General features: G+C 46.8%; 1 protein-coding gene across 1 annotated transcript; it reads right to left on the minus strand.

The window, feature by feature from the left end:
- Positions 1 to 1,111: 1,111 nt before the first annotated feature.
- Positions 1,112 to 19,781, minus strand: LANCL1 (LanC like glutathione S-transferase 1). The gene is made up of 9 exons (XM_065841264.2): positions 19,659 to 19,781; positions 19,233 to 19,350; positions 11,644 to 11,851; positions 7,622 to 7,757; positions 7,133 to 7,279; positions 5,003 to 5,185; positions 4,401 to 4,577; positions 4,043 to 4,115; positions 1,112 to 3,175 (listed from the first exon to the last, which is right to left on the minus strand). The coding sequence occupies exons 1-9, from the start codon at positions 19,740 to 19,742 to the stop codon at positions 3,099 to 3,101; spliced, it is 1,203 nt and encodes a 400-aa protein (XP_065697336.1). The 5' UTR covers positions 19,743 to 19,781; the 3' UTR covers positions 1,112 to 3,098.
- Between the last annotated feature and the right edge of the window lie 420 nt (positions 19,782 to 20,201).

The raw sequence follows: 20,201 nt of genomic DNA on the forward strand, positions 1-20,201 counted from the left end.
GCCAAGGCTTGGCAAGTTGAAAGGTTCAGCTATAAAGATGCTGCCATATCCATCTGTACCAGCTATGATACTGAATTTGGGTGTCAGGTCTCTGCTGCCCTGAGCTTAGTTGTCTCCTTCTTGCTGCATTGAGTTTGGATGCTAACACTGCACACCCACTATGCGCAAGGATCCCCCTGAAAAAAACAGTGGCTCGAAGCCCCCCACTGCATGGGGCCCAGGCCCCTGCTTTGTGCTCAGCAGTCCCCATGCATGGCTGGAACAAAAACTCCTGAGACTGCCCATCAGCAGGGTCAGGGAGACCCAAGGCTGCTCTGGCCCTGTTGGCTTCAGGCCCTGTCCCAATGGAGGCAGCACTGCAAGCCCATCTGCGGAACCCACTTCAGCCCTACTTAGGCTTGCGTTTTCCCTTGACATCAAAATATCTCAGTGATGAGCCCTGGTACCCTTATATTTGTGCCCAGCTGGGTTTTCTTGGTGCTCTTGCCCTGTTGGGATGTCCCCAAACCTGATGGAATTCTATGGGAGGCATGTTCAGTGCAGAAGACTTCACAGAGCTGGACTCTCTCCCAAACCTTAATGGAAATGGAAACTGTAGAAAACCAGACTGTATAGGACCTAAACCGAACTTATTGTGCTGCTTTACCCAAACCATTCCCAATAGTTTGGTCTTGAAGCCTCTGGTGCTAGACAGTCACAGCTTTCCCAAGGCAGCTTGTTCCTCCTCCCACTGGGCAGGAGGGTGCTTTTTTGGGATGATCCGCATCCTCTCTCTGGTGGTCAGTGCTGCAAACAGGCATATTTTGGTGCACTTAAGAATAACCTGCCAGATTGCGACCTCCAATGGAAGCCACAGCAGGGAGGATGCAGAGTTGTATGGCGATAGCACTGCCAAAGTATGTCCTGGGAGAAAAGCACAGCCTGCGAGGGAAAGCACAGGACTGGCCTTAAGGGGTTTGAGATGGGCAAAAATGTGAAATCCTCCTAATGCTCATGGTGGGTGGGAATCCAATGAACCTCCTGAAGCCACCAGAGCAGGTGTTGTGGTGTATCTTGATCTCTTCAGATGTGAATCCTAGTCACAAAGTGGGGAGTAAAAATAACCCAAAGCTTGTTTGTTTCAACACTTTATTAAACAGTGCTTCACTTCAGTGTACAAACACTGGGATATGATGCTGCCGCAAAACCAGGCTGCAAGCGCCATCTCCTTTATAGAAGCAGTGCCCAGGATAAACCCAGGCTCACAGCAGTGTCCCTACCCTGCCATCACACCAGCCAAACTGGGAGGTAACTTACAACAGGCCTCTGTAGTAGAGGATCCCACCCCAAACTGTCTGATTAGTCAAATCCTGCTTCTTCCTTTCCAGTCACCCAGGAAGTTCAAGGTGTTCAGGCCCCAAGAATGACAGGGGACCACAGCTGAGTCTGTTTGAGCTTGAGGCTTCTGAGAGGGATGTCCAGCCCAAAGCAGATGAGCTCCTCTTTGCTTCAAGCTATCTTTTGATGAACTTCCAGAAACATGTGACAGCAGCAGGAGGCTGCGCTTTGAGGAAACAGGTGGCCTTCTAGGAATGGTTTCTACTCCTTGCTAGAGCAACCTATCCAGGAGATTCTTGAGGGCCTGTCTATGCCGCTGTGGTTGGCTGCCTCGTTCAGGCACGTGTGAGCTAACTGTGTTAGTGTGCCGGGTTTGGTCCTGCTTCACTATAGCTGGTGCATGAGCGTGCAGGCTTGGAGGTTGCCCACACTGCCCTGGAGCTGCTCACTCACCTGCTCTTAGATGGCCTGAGGGACTCGGCAGTTGTGTCCTTAAATTTAAATCAAAACCCATGTTTCACCCTTGTGCAGGCTGAGGAGCTGCCCTCAAACAGCACAAAGTGGTGCAGCTGCATCAGTACCTTTCTCTGTGCTCGGTGTTTAGCTCATGCTCAGTGCTAAGAAAGGGTCAGGTCCCTAATTGCTCCAACTTAGTGTAGAATCAGCTAAGGAAAGAAAAGCAGATTTACCCCTTGCAAGTACCTGGTCTGCTTGACAGGCCAAAGCTATTTAGCCTAGGGCAGATCTTCCAGTTGGGTAGATGTGTGGTTGCATATCAACCTACAACAAGCAGTAATAAGGTAAACAAGTGACTCCAATTATCCAGGTTCAGGACAGCTTATAAAACAAACCATCTAAACAACTGCTATACAGGTAGTAGGCTAAATACTGACAGAACTCAGTGGAATATGTTTCTTTTCCCATGCTGCTGCTTGTGGGTCTGGCACCACCTACCACCTAAAATATTCATACGCAATTTTAAATAAAGACTGCAAAATAAACTTTGAAAGCTAAACAGAAGAGACCACACCAGCAAGCATGCTTAGCTCCCTTTTAGAATGGAGTTTTCCATTAGATGATCAATGGACTTTTGCAAGGTTTAGCATAAAAGAGCAAATAAGCACAAAAGCTAGTGGATTATTTGTCTGTCACTGGAAAAAGTGCAAAAAAAGAGCTATATGTAGTCTTTCCCTTTAACAATAGGTAGAAATTCAGGACAACACTTTGGCATGTCAGGTCCAGCTGTGCCACTTGCAATCCGACATTAAAAAAACATATATAAAGACTCCCCAGTCCATCACATTTGCTTCATGTGCAGCAGCCCAGCTACTAAACTGCTTACTCCCTTGGTGCTCAGAAAGAGGCAGGGCAATAGTCTCAATTTTTCATCTTTTGTTTTCCAAAGGCAACTAATTTGCTGCAACTACTTGTCAGCACAGCAACAAAAAAATAGCTGAAATTACATTTGATAGAAAACTTTCTCCCAGGAAATGTGATACAGAAAACAGCAAAACTATAGCCAACAAAATACTGTACATTTTCTCCCTGCTCCTACCTGCAGCCCTGCGTTTTTAGGAGACACCAGCAAATCTGTGTTCTGTCTTTTAAATTGAAACAATGCAATGAGATGGCTAGAAATATTAAAGAACTCAGCATGCCCTCAGAAGCAGGGATTTACATTCAGTTAGGTGAACAATGATGAGTTGGAAGAAGGAGAAAGCAACTTTGAACTGCTTTTCCAAGTGCAGAAGGATTCAGGCAGGAAACTGCCAAGCTCAGATTTAGAGTTCAAACGCAGGGAACCTGGCTTTGGTTGGCACCAGCAAGTCAGCAAGAAAGTAAATTGTTCCAGCCATTCCTGAGGGTAAGAAAACAAAACATTCTTCAGTGAGATTCCCTTTGGGTACCTATTTTATCAGTTATCCAGAGCGTGAGTGAGTTATGAAGTCAGAAGAGAGGAAAACATTTTTAGAAGCACCTAAATATTTCCAGGGTCCTAACCCAGGTTTCCCAAGTGACTTAGTTACTTCAGTGGGCGTTTTGAAGTTCATCAAATGTTGAAAAGCACCTTGGAAAACATGATGGGTCTTCCCATGCTCCAGCTCCCTCCCTTCTGCTTTACTGTCTGCAGGTTTAACAATCCGAATATCTTTACAAAACTTTGGACCCTGAGACATTGCTGCCTCAGGTCCTCACTCATGTAACTGCCTTTGTTCCTTGGCCTGCAGCAAAGCTGGGGAGATGCACATTAGCTGAGAAACCAGCAGATGTTGGAGGAGTTGTTAGCAGGAGCCACAAAATGCCACAAGAGCCAACATGGCCTACAAAAGCAGCCCTGTTGGTTCCTCACTCACCTTTGGAATGGAACTAGAAAAGCCTATGGAGGACTTTAATACTTTAAAATGCACAGAAAAGAGACTTTCTGAGAAGCCAGGCTACAAATTATCATAAGGTAGAATTTGACCTGTATGCATTAAAGAATTCCCCTTGAGGCCTGTGTGCACAATCTGTGTGGGAGGTCTAAGAGGACAAGGTGCTCCAGCTAAGGCATTAGCCTGTACTACAAGACTGCTTCTGGGTAAGGGTTGAAACAGTGAATACCATTCCCTTCCCATCCTCTACACTGAGTTCTGCAGAGACTTCAGTGGAGCGTGTATTTGGCTTTCCTTGGTGCTGGACTAGCACAGATCCATGAGCAAAACACAAGTGTAGGGATGGAGGTTACCTTCAAAGAGAGAGAATGGTGTGTCTGGAGTCCGGCACCCATGTTGACCATAGCTTAAACACCACTCTGCAAACTGAGAAAAGAACAAAAAAAAGTTCAAATTTTATTAAGGATGGATCTTAAAAAAAAAAAAAAAAATACCACCCTCATCCTCACATTATCCCTTGCAGAGCAAGGCTTCTGCAGGATATTCCTTCTGTACAGGCTGTCAGACAGTGACTATGCTGCTGAAGAGACTATTCCAGGCTAAATCTAGATGTGTCTCTGCCACACTAGAAATTAGGTTTCAAAGACAAAGGTAGTGAGGTAAAGGGCAGAAGTGAGTAATTTCCCCTCCCTTCCTTAAGTAGGCTCTCACCTTGCAGGCCCTGTACAGGTACTTCATGTTCTGGGTGAGGTTGTACAGTGCTAGGAAGCCGTAAGCATTGCCAGCTGTCCCATGGCATAGCCCATAGCCCTTCTTCAGTAGCCCATACTGCCAGATCACTTCTGCACACTGCAGGGCATCATCTAGGTACTGCTGTTCCCCAAAGACCTGCAGAAACGAGAAACAGTCCCTCTTGTTGAGCCAATTTCCTCCACACAAAGAGTATCCCTGTGTGAGTGAGGAGGCTTGAGTTCATTAGTTTCTCTCCTACTGAAGCGTTAATGCTGTGACTTTGCTGTCTACTTTAAAGGAGGATGTTTTTGAAATGATGAATGGGGCTGTGTGACCATTACTTTCCACACAACTAGTTGTCACCATCAGTCACCTGCAACAGGACACTCTCACAGCTGACACATATTTTCAGAAATAATTTTTTAAAAGACTAATTTCTGCTTCGGTCAGTGGTCCCTGTGGGGTGATTTCATTGTAACAAGCCATCCTACTCTCAGGCAGGGGGAGTCTCAACAGAGTCTTCTTGATGATGAAGTTCTATGTTTGGGGGTCCCAAAGGATCTTTGCAAGGTTTCTGGTACCTTGTAGGCCTGGACAAGCATGTAGATAACACCTGGTGCCCCATGGCACCAGTGGACGAGTAGGTCTCTCCTGTCCTCGATGCATGGAGGGTAATTGCCAGATGGGAACTTGAGCTGGCAGACATAGTCCACGCTGGGTTTGACTGTGTTGTGCAGTTTTACTTGGCTCACTCCAAGGTCAGGCTACGAGAAAGAAAACATTAAATTAGGGAGAACTGCCATTCTGTCTCTCTCTAAGGAGCTCAAGATCTGCCTGAAAGGCAGAACCAGAACCAACTGTGGCCATCTTCCCTCTTGGTCCTTGTAAATCAAGTTGTCATTTTGGTTCAGGCTTTCACACGTTACAAATATCTGCTTGGCCCCAGGCTGCTCTGCCTTTTGGTAGGGACTTACTTCCAGTCATACCCTTGTATCCCCAGAAACAAAGGCTGTCCCTAGTATGTTACCAGGTCCTCTAAGCAAGAGAGCTTGCTGCTGCTTTTCCTGAAGATGAGTAGGAATAGTTTCTGGTACCCAGAGCTGAAGTAAAGAAATAAACTCTATAAAACCAACACTAAAGATTACTACCAGGAATGATTCCTAGCACCTAGAGCATGTCTGCTCCGAGCTGCTTGGCCAGCCCCACTGGTGGGCTATGCTGCTGCATGTTCACAGATGTTTCTGGGTAACTGCAAGGGATGACTTCACCACTGACCTCAGACAGAACCAAGGGAGCGGCTTCAGTGTCCCCTTCCAATGACACTGATCCACATGAAATCTGTGCAGTTCTGACTTCCCACAGCAGACTGCAATGAGGACTCTAATCTAAGGATCACACTGTTCCTGGGTTGATAACTTGAAAATTAAAACCCAATACTTGTGCTGTAAAATCATTAGAGATAAAAGTCGAATGTTCTCCTGTCCATGTTTTCCTTGTTTGCTTCCCCCAAGGCTAATCCAGGTTCCTTGTAGTTCATACAGCAGAGAAGCATGAAGCCCATGCAGTATTTTATGGTAGACTTCACTTAAAATTCTTGAAAACACCAGCTTGGGAACAAGCTCAGGGACTCAGTGCAAATTTGGGCTCACGGCACACTGCTATCTCCCTGCTCCCAACTAGCTGTTCTGCGCTCCTGGGCAATAATCACTTTGCATCCTTCTCTTGCAAAATCTCCTGCTTAAAGAACATCAACCATCCCTTCCTCTCTGAGCCACATAAGAGGGTTATATTCACAGGATTTCTGCTTATCCTGTATATGGGCTTGAACTTTGAGGCTGCTGAAGGAAAGCTCAAATACTTGAAACCTGGAGGCTTTTTTTACACCTCCTTGAGAGTCAGGCCTAATAAAGTTATCACCTATTTCTATGAATCTTGCTTTGTTAAAATAATTTGTGTTGCTCAGCAGGTGCCCTTAGTGCTTTGAAAATGTAATGTTATTTACTGTTGTTATTTAAGAGCTTAATCACTATACATATACTTACAAAGTAACCCACATAGGGGAATTATCACCCTTATTTCAGAGCTGGGGAAGTGAAGATTCCCAGAGCTCCAGGGAGTTGTGCAAAATTGTGAGAAAGCACCAAATCAAAGGAGCACTGCAGCTTCCCATCTCTCATCTTGCCCTCCCTACTTCAGGCACTATAGAATTCCGCTGCTTTATCAAAGGTCCCATTTCTTTAACATTTAGATGTAGGCCCTGATTTGGAAACAAAGATTTCCCACTATTTCCCCTTTCGCCACGTTTTTCTTACAGAGATCCTCATTTGGTAATGACCCAAGATTGCTCTGAGTGTCTAGCTCAAGAAATGTAGGAAGCCCAGAGATAACAACAAATGAGAATACTTTATAGGCCATTAACACAAGAGGGGGATGCTCAGATCCAGCTGACCTACAGGGCTTCATTATGTGGAACTGCTGGTCTAATGCAGACCACATTTCCCTACCAATCGCCACAGAAGTGGGAAATACAGTCTCGCAGATTTAGAAAAAACCTTTAGAAGTAAGGATGTGTGATCAAACCCAGGAGTACGTCTATCAGACAAGAGTTATTGCCCAGTTTGACATCACCACAAGCCAATTTAAATGCTTCTCCTTGTTGAAAGAAATGTGAGAACAGCTGCTAAAGGCCCCTCCCCTCCAGTGCCTCTTACCTGCATGAGATAGTAGTAAATCCCAGCCAAACCATGGGCTGCTCCTACATAGTACTCCTGGTACCACTCGTACATCAGCGGGCTCTTTTCTGTAAAGTTCCTCCTTTTGGCCAAGCTCTCTCCTGAGGCTACAACGGCTTCACAGACCTGCGGAAGGGAACAGATGCAGGTGAGGGAAATGCTGCTGTCTTGGATACAGAACAGTGAGCATCCTGGTACAGAACAAAAGAGTTATTTTTCTGCTCAAGCAGAGGGAAGACTGTGGGTGAGGGAGTGAAACGTACACCAGGTCAGCACTGCCTATGGTTTTGTACGGATGGTGGGGGAGTGTGTGGTGCTCTGTCCCTTTGGAAGAAGTGCAGCAGGGATACTGTGATGTGATTTCTCCCTTGTTGCCAGAGTTCTTTACATCTAGCACTGATTTTTACCTGCCCGAGGATAAGCTGCACGGGAAGAGACAGCTAAAGAAATCAGCAGAATCCACAGTACCTGCTGAATGAGACTTTGAGGGATCTTTTCCTTTCCCAAGTGCTTGTTCACAAATAGCAGTGCATAGAGATAGCCCATGCGCCCGTACAGCAGTTCATCTGGCACTCGTGAGTCGAGCTTGTGTAGATGGAGCAAACTATAAAGAAAAATTCATATGGCAGAGATTATGTGACACTCAAAACCATGTAAACAAGCAGTGAGACTGGAGTTCAAAAACACGGTTTGTTCCTTCATGCTGCCTGTGCCCTGGGAGATGTCAGGCCAGTCTCTGGGTCTCAGCCTTCCAGCTATGCAAGGAGCAGAATCACTCTTTCCCTCTGCTTTTTGTTTGGGTTATTGGTTTAGTCTGCTCAGCTCTTTACAATGCAGTCATACTGTGTGCTTGTTTTTTAAAGCACCAGCTCTGGGAAAGCTACTTGTGGGGAAACCTGGGCTATAGGAAACTGCTGACTGCTCAGGAAAGCCTACACACTGTTGCCTCTCTGTGATGCTGTTGGCGAGGCAGACCCTCTGCCAAAAATGACTATTTTCAAGCTTAAGTGGTATCTGTTTAATTTGGCTGCTCAAGGAATGCTAGAAAGTCAAACTAGTGTTAATGTTATGTGGAAAAATCTCACCCTTTATTCTCAGAAGTCCTGACAGAAAAGCCCCTTTCCTTCCATGCCTGCTAGTGGCCAGGGCTATGCTGTCAGTGAAGAAAGAGGTGCCTTCATGAGCTAAAAATGTAGATAAGAGGTGGCGTGAAGCGGCTGGAAATGTATGTTGTTTAACATCAAGCCTCTGCAGCACATGTAAGAAATCTTCTCCAGGGAGAGCCAAGCAGTAGTGAAGACAGCTCAGCAGAGCCTAAGTTCTGTGGGGCTGGCTGTGGTGCAACCCCACACTGCGGACAGCTTGGCTGGCGCCAGGCTTTAGCCCACAACCGCCATTTTTCTATTATCACAATGCAAGATTGGTGATATGCCTGTAATGCTAACAGAGACTGACAGCTCTTCACACTGGTGATTTGTGGCCCAGTTCACTCTTGATGCAATTTTTCCTTTGTTTTGCCACTCATCACACTTCCAACAAGGCTGGATGTCTTTCCCTGTCAGAGCACGAGGCAGGGATGTGACTGGTTTTGGCTTTATTTTTCCATTCACTCCTGAGACAACAGTGTGAAAAATGCCATCGCTTTTAAAATACCAGCGTAAGTGGCTTCACAGCTGTTCCCTCAGCTGTTTCCTGCTGTGGCTGCAACAAGGAGAGGGCTGAGGAACCTGGCAGAACTGTATGTGTGCAGGGCTTCCCTGTCACAGCAGTGAGAGGAACAGAAAAGGTGCCTTGGCAGCCTTTGCTCCTGGGCACGGGAATGTGTTGCAAAGACAAGAAGCAACCAAATGTCCAGAGTGCCCTCAAAGCAGAGAGAGGATGCTGGGCTGTGACTGCCCATGGCAGGAAACTTTCCCTTGGCACTTGACTCAAAGAGAGCAGGGATATTGAAGGAGAAAGGAGAGCGCAGTGTCTCAAGATCCTGTCTCCTCATGTACCACTTGAGATGTGTGTTGCTCCACAGGGCAGATTTTTTGCAGATTAAACCCAAGAGACAGACTTTGCATCTAAGAGTAGGAGTAAGCAGGGGTCCCTCTCTTGGCTGCCTGGGCTGAAAGGAAAGCCCTGCTGCCTCCTCATGTCCCCTGTCCAAGGAAGGCAGATGAAGAAGAGGGTTTTTCCAGGGAGGAAAAGAGTGTTTTGACACAGGGGCTCTGCCCAGCAGCGCTGGCCACAAGGGATGCTGGCTGGTGGTGCTGTTCGGCTCCAAGATGCCAGGGAACTGTCAGGTGCCATAGAGGAATGGATGGGTGGATCAACAGTAATACCCACAGCACGGATTTTCTGAGGTCTGGATGTGAAATCTTCTTTTCATGGGAAAATCTGGAGCAGCTGGAGCTACTATTCCTGCTCCTTACACATTATTGCTTCTGCCTCTAGCTGCTTTCCCAGTCCAGATAATGAAGGGAGGAAGCCTGCCAGCGGTTTCTGTGGTGTTAGAGGTGTGGGGCAGAGCTGCATGGCATGGCAGCAGGAGATGCCTGTGATGCTGCTGGACTGATTGCACACAGAATGCATTTCTCAAGTGCAAGGGTATAAATTGAGGTCCCTGAAAGGAAAAGCCACTCCTGCTCACATATCACCTATCATCTCAACTGTCAAAAATCAGTAGTTTCTGGACTGAGGGAGAGTGAGGCAGCTGTAGAGCAAGATGGGATGTTTGTATGCCACTGGCTCTAAAAGCAAACCTTTGAACTTCTGAATCAGTGGGAGACGGCAGGGACAAGATGACTCCTGGAACATGGCTCAGATTTTCACAGCCTCTTGGAAAATGGGCTAGCCTGGAAGTGTAGTCTCGCCAGAGCAAAAAAGCACATTTGTTGGTCATGAACTCATTTAGGCAAGAGCAAGGAGCTAACAAAAAAAGCAAGCTTCTGTCTCGTCCACTGCAGATAAAACCTGGCTGATGGGATTCTCTCCTCGAGCTCTGTAAAGATGAGGTGCTTTAAAAGACAGAACACAAAATGGAGAGAGGCCTTCCTTCTCCACAGCTGTACTAGAAGTGCACTTCCTATGCACTTGCACTACATAACTTAACAACTGTTCTGTAACTAAACAGCACACTCAAAACTAAGAGTTTTGATTAAAGGGGCTATTTCTCAAATAAATACTCTCTTTTTAAAGGTAGCATGGGAATTGGTGGCAGAGTAAGGACAGTATAACTGTTCCTTCAAGAAAGCCACATTTTTCTTCTTTCCTCCTCTCAGATATATGAAGAAACCAATTTCCAAGGCTCTGCCTTTACTGTGCCATTAGATGGCAGTGCAGAATTAATCACGAGTTTCCATTCTGCTACAAGACTGTAGGCAGAACAGGAGGGATCTGGGGAGGGGAGAGCGGCACAAAGAAAACATGAATTAGGGATTTTTCACAATTAGGGGCTTATGTATTGACTACACCAGGCCAGTACTGCTTGACAGATTAGTTCCCTTTTTGTTAGCAAATATATTAATCATAGTGAGATCCACCACTTTGACACAGTATTACGCAAACCCTAAATAACAGATTATTTCAAAAATAAAGAACAGAGTTCTGTCCTCAGACTGACTGCATCCACATAAAAAAGAAGCTACTCTTAGTTAAGACAGTGGGAACTTGGTGTCTAAACCATACAGGCACCTCTGATTCCCTCCCATGGCTTTTTTAATGGATATTTTGCATCACTTGCCTGTGGCTGTTTAAGGGTACTTGATGTTGTTCTGAAGCGTCAGGGGTTTCATCTCAGTTTTGTGCTGACCACGCGTAAACGGAAACTCTTTACAGGGCCATTTCTCACCTTCTCAAAACTGATCTCCCTTAAGCAAGAAAAGCTCTCAACTGCATCTCCTTGACTTACTTCCTTCCTCTGCCACATGCTGATCTGACTGTAGGACTGCTTGTTTGTCCTTTTCTTAAGTACTCAACAAAAATACATTTGAAAACAGTTGGGGATAGGCAGGAAATAGAAATATATGAATCATAACCAGCTGCATTCAGCAGTTGAAAGGGATGCTGTCAATCTTAGGTTTAAGTCAAAGTCAACTAACAAATAGCAAGTGTAAGCAAATGGCAAAATTAATCTAATTAGCCTGCCACATTTATCTTTTTCACCAAAATGGCTGTAAAACTAAGTTCAAGGGTTCTGAAAAAATACCAAAACTTGCCTTCTTTTCTTTTTAATTTTGGTATTTTTTTTCTTCCTCTGTTTATTGGAATTATTTTTAAGATGGCAACACCAGCTGGCAGGCTACCAGGCAAGTGTGTTTGTCCCAAAGCTAGCTCATTCCCCAGGGCAGAACAAGTTTGCGCTGCCTTGCTAAATTACTGGATCCTCTCTCACGTAAGACTGCAACAAAATGTATTCAGGCTTGTCAGAGAGTGCCCGGTACAAGCCCAGACCAGCACCACGAGCAAGAGGAACCTTAGTTCGAAGACACAACCAAGCATTTTACCGAGTGATACAGTCGTTCGATTGCTTCTGGTTCTGCAGTTTTTGGTAGACGACAGCAGCCACTGCCAGGGGCCCGGCATCTCCACACAAGAATGTGATGGATCGTTTTGTCAGACAGCTCAGGCTCTTCTTCACGTACTCATGGGCCACCTGAAGGTAGGCTGGGTCTCCATACACATCGTGCAGGTGCAAATACAGCAAAGCAATGCCTGCAAAAGGAACGTAAAGGTTGCACCAACCAGAAAAGTTGGCTCTCCCTGCTATGCACCCTGGCTGTTTTAACAAATCTAAAAGCTTGGCCCTCAGCCTCATCTGGGCCATAAGGCACCTCGACAGGCTTCTCAGGCACATCCAGGGACATAACCCATAGCTGCAGCATCCACAGCTTCTTTTCCTGCTTTTCAACCTCCTTGTGCCTGATGCTGCTCGAGAGTGGATTGCAGGTCATGACAAACAGCAGTGTCTCACCCAGGAGTTACACGAGTTCACAGTATCACAGTATGTTTGGGATTGGAAGGGACCTCAAAAGATCATCTAGTCCAATCCCCCTGCTACAATTTTAGCAGCAAGGAGTAAAAGATAAGACCTACACAAACCCACCGAAATCTATTAACTGGGCAGCACCAGAGAGGTTGTTACAGCTCTGCAGACATCATCACCTGCTGCTGAGCAGGTCCCAAACCCTACAGCAAGCACTAGTGCATCCTAGAAAAGAAAGGAGTTGCCTGACCCTCCTCTGCAGTACATCACTCATGAAACCAGCCCTTGTCTGAAACAGAAACAGCTGCCTGAAATGCTGGAGAAGGCTGCATAGTCCTCCCAGGAGGTTTTCAATGGGCTGGCCAGCTACAGAAACAACTCTGTTACTGAAAAATCACATAAATTGCTGTCCTTTGCCTCTGTCTGCCCTGTGTTTATCCAGCTCTTGAAGCTTTCAGTAGGTAACCAAGGAGTCCTCAATAAGTCTGTGTCTGGAAGGTCTGCCACATTTGAACCACCCTTCTGATCTGGAAGGCATCCTCCAGCATACACTGAAGAAAGCTACTGGCCTACACCACTTTGAGGAAAGCCTATTTCTCCCCTTACCAGTAACCATTTTGAAAAAGACTCAGGTCCTGTGTTTAAACCTAAATTAATAGAGCCAATCTCTACAGATGTTGATGTGGTAAGGTGAGGAAGGACAAGCGTGCTGCAAAATTGCTTTCCATGGTACTGAGGACAAATCTAAATTTAGATCGTTTTCTCATTTTGCATGGGTAATCTCCAAAGCTTCATGCTACAGGCAGTTCAATTCCACACGTATATTAAGGGCAAATTTCCATTTCCTGCTGAAGCTAATAACCTTGTCCTCTCTCTAAGCAGTTCAGTATTTCCAGAGAGAGCTCAGATGTATGGTGCCATCACTCAAGTCTATAAGGATGTGGATATGAAGCTTTTCTTTAAAGGGGAACCTTCCTCTTTCAGCTAGCAAATGTCAAGTGACTCTCCTTGACTTATTTAGCACCTAACACAGCTTCTAGACTTTAATAGGCCTGATAGCTGTCTGAGCACAACTGGCACTCTTGACTTATCTGCTTTAATATACAACTTTTTGCTTTGTAAGTAGTTTCTATTCCCACTGCCATCATACCACCCTAATTATGTACATAACTACCACGCTAAGACCACTACTAGGACTGAATTCTTAGAAGGTAAATATTTCAGCATTGTTTTTCTCTGACTTCTTTGCCTTTCTTCTTTTAAAACATTTCTTGCACCCTTTCCTCCCTGGCCCAAGCACCTTTGGAAAAGTCTCCAAAAAAACCACTGATCTATACTAAAGGATGGAAGGGATGAGATGAGTTGCTTCCCCAAATCATTCATTTTTCTCTATTTTTCTTTTTTTTAGACCCAAAGGCCTTACAAACTGAATGTAAAGCTGATTTTCTCAATTCATTCCTCAAGGTATTCATACTGCTGAGCTGATGAGAAGGGCACAGTGCAGTACAGCCTTCAGCCCGCTGCTTGCTATGTTGCTGTCTGTGAGCCCAAATGTATGGAAGGCCAGCAGAGGAGGGCAGGCCCACGCACAAATGTTTACAGATGTACATAGAGGGACGCAAACTGCAGCCACCTGTGTACCAAGATGTTGACAGCACATTTCAGAGGCAGTGCCGTCTCTGGTGCGCAGGAAGCCAAAACACTGGAGTGTTAATGCCTGAAACGGTTGCTCACTGCAGGGAATCAGGAGGCAAAAATCACTTCTGCATGTCTCTCACAAAGCCTCTTTATTTAACATCATCAGTAGGACAGTAAACAACATCTCTCTCCTCTTGCTGTCCTGTATGACCAGTATTGTAGATGCAGAGGGGTGCTTTACATTAGAGATTGAGGGGGACAGAGGAGGAGACTTAAATTTACATAGTAGAAGTGGAATAGTTTGTGCCAATGGCCCTGACTTTAGCAACCATTGTTTTCAACAGAGTGGACATTGCTAGAGATACCAGAAAAGTTCTTGATTGAGAGCTAAAGCACTGCAGCAGGCTGAAGGAATCTCTCATCCATATAACCATTCTGCTGACTAAAGACAAGTAAAGCTGTGCCTCAACTTCCCTGCAAGTTTAGACTTGTTCTGGATGTTAGATTGTACTACCATTGCAAACAGTTCCACTGGTAGGAGAAGAGCAGTAGTGAGACAAAGCTTCACAAAGGACAGTAGGTTGCCACAAAAGGAGGTTTCTTGACCTAACTAGGACCAGTTCCAAACCTGCCATCTACAGTAATAAAGAGCTCAGAGATCTTGCATTATCCAGGGAAGTAAGTCAGCACCCTCAAAGCAGGATGTCAAACAGAGGAAGAAGTGGAAACCTATCTCTGCACACAGTGATGAAGCCTGATTGTTTCTAGTGAGAAACCTGATGTCGTTTTAGTGCGTCAGGCCTGGGGTGAAAGTTACGGAGGGGGTGGCATAGCTTTATAGCCCAGCTCAAAGGATAATAAGCATCTTTTCTGGTGCATATGCATGGGATGTTATCTTGTGCTCATAAATGCATGCCAAAGCCATGCTGAATGGGATAGTGAGACATCTCCAGAGGGATGTATCACCCCATTTCAGAACTGTCTGGGGAGCCACAGGTGTGTTTTACTACCACTTGCAGCTTGCCTTCCTAGTGCATTGTGGTACATGGGCCACTTGTTAGGATGCCTCAGCTTCTCCAGCCTTAAAACCTGGGTACAAAAGCAGCTTCTCTTCCCTCCCTCCCCTAAAAAAAAACCCAAACAAACAAACAAAAAAACAGCTCAGCTCAAACCAAAACTATCAATTACCTCATCACAGAATCCTGCAACAGGTTAGGTTAGAAGAGATCCAGAGAGGTGATTTGATCCAACCCTCTGAAAGTGAGGTCAACTTCAAATTTCATAGAATAGAATCATTTTGGTTGGAAGAGACCCTCAGGATCATCAACTCCAACCATAACCTAACCTAAATCTAGCACTAACCTATGTCCCCAAGAACCTTTTCTAAACACCTTTTAAACACCTCTAGGGATGGTGACTCCACCACTGCCCTGGGCAGCCTGTTCCAGTGCTTCACAACCCTTTCTGTGAAGAATTTTTTCCTAGTATCCAATCTAAACCTCCCCTGGTGCAACTTGAGGCCGTTTCCTCTTGTCCTATCACTTGCTACTTGGGAGAAGAGCCCAACCCCCTCCATGCTACAACCTCCTTTCAGGTAGTTGTAGACAGTGATAAGGTCTCCCCTCAGCCTCCTTTTCTGCAGGCTGAACCCCCCCAGTTCCCTCAGCCGCTCCCATCAGCCTTGTGCTCCAGACCCCTGACCAGCTTTGTCTCCTGCTCTGCACTCTCTCCAGAATTTCAATGTCCTTCTTATGACAAGGGGCCCAAAACTGAACACAGGATTCAAGGTGTAACCTCACTAGCACCAAGTACAGTGGCACAATCACTTCTCTAGTCCTGCTGGCCACACTATTCCTGATACAAGCCAGGATGCTGTTGGCCTTTTTGGCCACCTGGGAACACTGCTGGCTCATGTTCAGCCAGCTGTCAATCCACACCCCCAGATCCTTCTCTGCCAGGCAGCTTTACAGCCATTCTTCCCCGAGCCTGTAGCGCTGCCTGGGGTTGTTGTGACCCAAGTGCAGGACCCAGCACTTGGCCTTGTTAAACCTCATACAACTGGCCTCAGCCCAACAGTCCAGCCGGTCCAGATCCCTCTGTATGGCCATCCTACCCTCCAGCAGATCAACACTCCCACCCAATTTGGTGTCATCTGCAAATTTACTAAGGGTGCACTCAATCCCCTCATCCAGATCGTTGATAAAGAGATTAAACATAACTGGCCCAAATACTGAGCCCTGGGGAACACCACTTTCGACCCTCTGCCAACTGGATGTGGCTCAGTTCACCACAGCTCTTTGGGCCTGGCAATTTTTCATTGGTCTGAGCCTTGTCCAGTCAAATATTATCTCCAATAATGCAGACTTTGCAGAAACTACCCACCGCGCACTTAGCAGCAATGTGGTTTATGTGGGTGACACAAGGCACCTTGTTCTTTCTCATCAAATGCAGCCTCACTGCCTCTTATTCCTTAGCGATTATCTGAGGATTTCTGCTTTTCTGAACAGAACTCTCTTAAGGAGATGCAAGTTCTCATGTTCTGAGGTTAAAACTAAGATACTGCACTAAATTGTATGAAAGGTGTTTTTCCAGCAGCTTTTCTGAACCGGTACGGTCAGAATTTCCACCCATTCTTAAATGGCTTTTCTTTCATCTGGCATCTCTTTTGAAGAGTCCTTTCAAAAGGCAACTCAGCCATGCTCCTCGTCTCCACTTGCCAATGGGCCAGCCAAAAGCTGTGGCTGGGGCAGGCCAGCTGGATTCACCACTGTTTCAGAGGCCCCTGAGCTCTGAAAGCCACAACTATGATGTTGCTGGAGAAGGGAATGCTCACATGGGAAGCACTTTGGAGTCTTTGGAGCAAAGCCTCTTGCAGTATGAGAAATACCAATACACATGTATGTACTCTTTGGCATCCTCGTGCCAATCTGTTTGAAAATGGATGAGGCAGTTGTACTTCTGCCAGATTTTGAACTGCTTCGATTCAGAATTAGCTTACGGCAGTTTACCTTCCCTCAGTTAACGCTTTGATACCAATGACTAAGACCACAAAAAGCTCTTACTAAACTGATTAAAAGACAAAACAGAGCACAACAGCTGAGTCTGGTCCGTACCCAAGCACATACCAGGTGTTGCCTATGGGGCCCTGAACTCTATGAGGAACTGAATTAAACTGTAACAAGACGATTCAAATGAGTTTTGAAAGCATTCAGCCATGCGCTGGATAATCTGGATCCAAAGCGTGTTTTCACTGCCTCTGAGCTCAACATATAAATCCTTCCCTCTCTCTGCTCCAACCTCGGGTGCCAAGAAGCTGTGGCTTCCCTGGCACAAATGCAGGCCGGGGGACCAGGGCTCTGTCAAGTGTGTTGGGAAAGAAGTAGGCACTCAAGTAAAATGCCAGCATATGCTGTGTATTACTGAGTGTAATGTAATACACTCAAGTATGTTACATTTCACGCAGGGTTTGTGCTAAGAAAGCCACATTTCAAATCTCTCTTATTAGTGGCCACAAGAGTGCAGGTTGATTTCAGACTGCTGGGCAATGATTTACATGAGAAGATACTCAACAAGCCTTTTCTACACAAGCAATTAAGAGGAAAAAAGCTGCTTTCTTGGCCCAATTAATTTTGTCTCTGGAAACCAGCACTGAATAAATTATTATAGCTAGGATTAGAAAAGAAGGGAGGGTGACAAAGAGGCAGTGTAGCATCTGCAAACTTCTCTTTGCTGGCTGTGACCTGCAGGAAATATGTCCATGGGTTTCTTCGAATCCCATCAGCCAAGGCAAGAAGGCTGTGTGCCCAATGAGGAATGATCCCTGGGATGAAAGAGAAGAATCCCTCTTGAGAAACTCCCTTCCAAATAAAAGTGAGCTGAAATCCTGCCAGAGCTCTCACCCACTGTTTCACAACTGCAGCCACTTTCCAACATGAAGCCTCTTAAGGCCATCCGAAGGAAGGGAACACAGTCTCCAGGGAAAGGTGTTTACCTGCTCCCCACAGACTTTCAGAGTATTCCTAACATCAGCTAATTGTCCTCCTGCTTTATCTCCTGAATTATTCTGGCCAGAGGTAGACTCTACCATTGTGCCAAGTAGCACCCTCATGACTGAAGCTCATCTTTATGTATGAAGTGCTCTTCACCTGAGGGGACCCCGGAGCAGGGTCACCCACACTGGAAAACTGAACCTGTCTCGCAGGTGAAATCAGCCAGCACTGAACAAAAATGCATAAATTCACAGGCAGCAGAGTACTGCCACGCTGCAGCTGACAAAATCAATATTCTCCCACGTTGGAATTTAATACTGGCATCATAGCATTTCTTATGTACTGCTCTAGGGTGCTCTCAGTGCCTGTCTACCTTACAACAATTTTTAAGCAGGCATTTCTGGCACTGCTGTCATCAAGCTGCAGCGTTAGTTTTGCACCAACACAATAAACACCACTCTCCCAAGCAAACTGTTGACATCACTTCCATAGCATCCAAGCACAAGCCAGACGCACCCCGATTATAACATATGAAGTTGCCATTCAGGATTGCAGTGTATTACCAAAAAAAAAAAAAAAGGCAGCAGAAAAAATCTTGCAGCAAGTATGAGATAATTGCAAGTAGCCCAGGGTTTCCCCCTAGAGCCTGGCACAGCACAGGAGGCAGGAGAGCTGACAAAGCACACTGCAGTAGCCAAGGATGAGGCGGCAGAGAAAGGTGTGTCCTTCCCAGTTCTAGTGGGTAGGAACACGGAGAGGAAGGCAGGGCATGTTCCCAAGGAAGGAAAAGCAGGCTGAAAATGCACAACAGGAGAAAGACAAGCTCCTGGCAGCTTTGCACACAAGAGTTAGTGTGAGGAAGGCTTCCATACTTCCTTATACTTACATTTGCATTTCTGCTCCTTCCAGCAGGTACTGGAGCAGAACTAGCCCTGGCTAAGTGGAAGGGTACTACCTGAGGAACAGGATGGAGCAACCTGCCAATCAGACAATGTCAAAAGATAAAATTCAGCCCAAACAGAAAAGACAGACGTTACCTCAGGCCATAGGCTCACTGCTGGCTGCCACATGCAAGGACTCCTTGCAAGCAAATGACCTACCATGTGTATCTGCCTGCTTTATGGAGCAGTGGTTTACTTGTCACCATCCCCACCATGGCCAGATTTGGAGCTAGGCTCTTTGACGGTTCCCATGTTTGCTCTCAAGCAGGTGCTGGCTTTTTCTTTTGTGTAAGTTTGGCACTATTAACCAAGAGAAGCCCCAATCCTGCCCTTCAATGCCATGGTCTTCCCTCTGCAGATTGAAAACTGCTCAGAAAATGGGGAGTTCTAAGAAATCCCCTTATTTTAATGAATTAAAGCACACACGAGAAACACCACTCCCAACATGGGTCTACTATGATTGTTCAAACAGCCAAAAACGCCAGGGTCTGCCTTGGCCTGACCTAGGAGACCACTCTGTCCCTTCGGACCGGCCACCCTACCTGCCCAGCCAGTGTATGCCGTGCAGTCCTTTGGGTCAGCCGACCTGAGGCCCCCCTCCATCTGCTGGAGCAGCTCCCTGATCTTGTTATTCAGCCGCTGCGTGAACTCGGGGGTCAACTGTGGAATAAAAAATAAAAAATAACAAAAACCCCCCACCACGAAACGTGAAGGAAACAGCGGCTGACAGATGGAGTCTTGGTAAGATCAGAGAGCACACAACACAGGGAACCGGGTGGTTTTTAACCCGGCAGGTGTCTGCTATAAACGCTTGGGTACCGCAGCACCAGGCTGGCTCCTGGCTGCTTGGCTCGGCTCGGCGGCCGGGACCGGGCCCTTCCCTTTCCGGGCCGCCGCAGCACGGCGGCCGCCCCGGCGAGGGCCGTAACCGGGTAGGGGCCAGTGCCGCCCCGCCCGACCCCACTCACCCTCCCGGCGCCATCGAAGTAGCTGGTGGCCAAGGACTTGTCGTAGTCCGCATAGGGGTTACGAAGCGCCCGCTCCGCCATCATGGTGCTGGCGTCCCCGCTTCGCTTCGCTCCGCTGCGACCCGCCCCCGCCCCCGCCCCGCCCCGCCCCGCCCCGCCCCGGAAGGGAGCGGGTGCCGGGGAACAGTTGGGTGGCGGCGTGCCGGGTAAAGGCTCCTGGCACTGGCTCCTTGGGGTTTAGAGGCTTTTTCCGGCTGGCCATGCGGGAGTCCTGTAGGGTTCAGGGGCCTTTTGCAGCAGGCTCGGTGGGGCTTAGGGGTCCATTGCAGCTGGACGTATCACATTTATGGAACACTATAGGGGCCCGTTGTAGCTGGTTCTGTATAGTTTAGGGAGTCCTGTGGGGTTTGGGGCCCCTTGTAGCTGGCAGTGTGGGTTTAAGGGCCCCATGTGGCTGGCTCTGTGTGGTTTAGAGCCCCTTGCATTGTGGGGTCTGGGGACACCGTGGGGTTTAGGGGTCCTATGTGTCTGCACCTGCGGGGT

The sequence above is a fragment of the Patagioenas fasciata genome, chromosome 7 (assembly GCF_037038585.1).
Source record: "Patagioenas fasciata isolate bPatFas1 chromosome 7, bPatFas1.hap1, whole genome shotgun sequence".
Classification (NCBI taxonomy): domain Eukaryota; kingdom Metazoa; phylum Chordata; class Aves; order Columbiformes; family Columbidae; genus Patagioenas; species Patagioenas fasciata.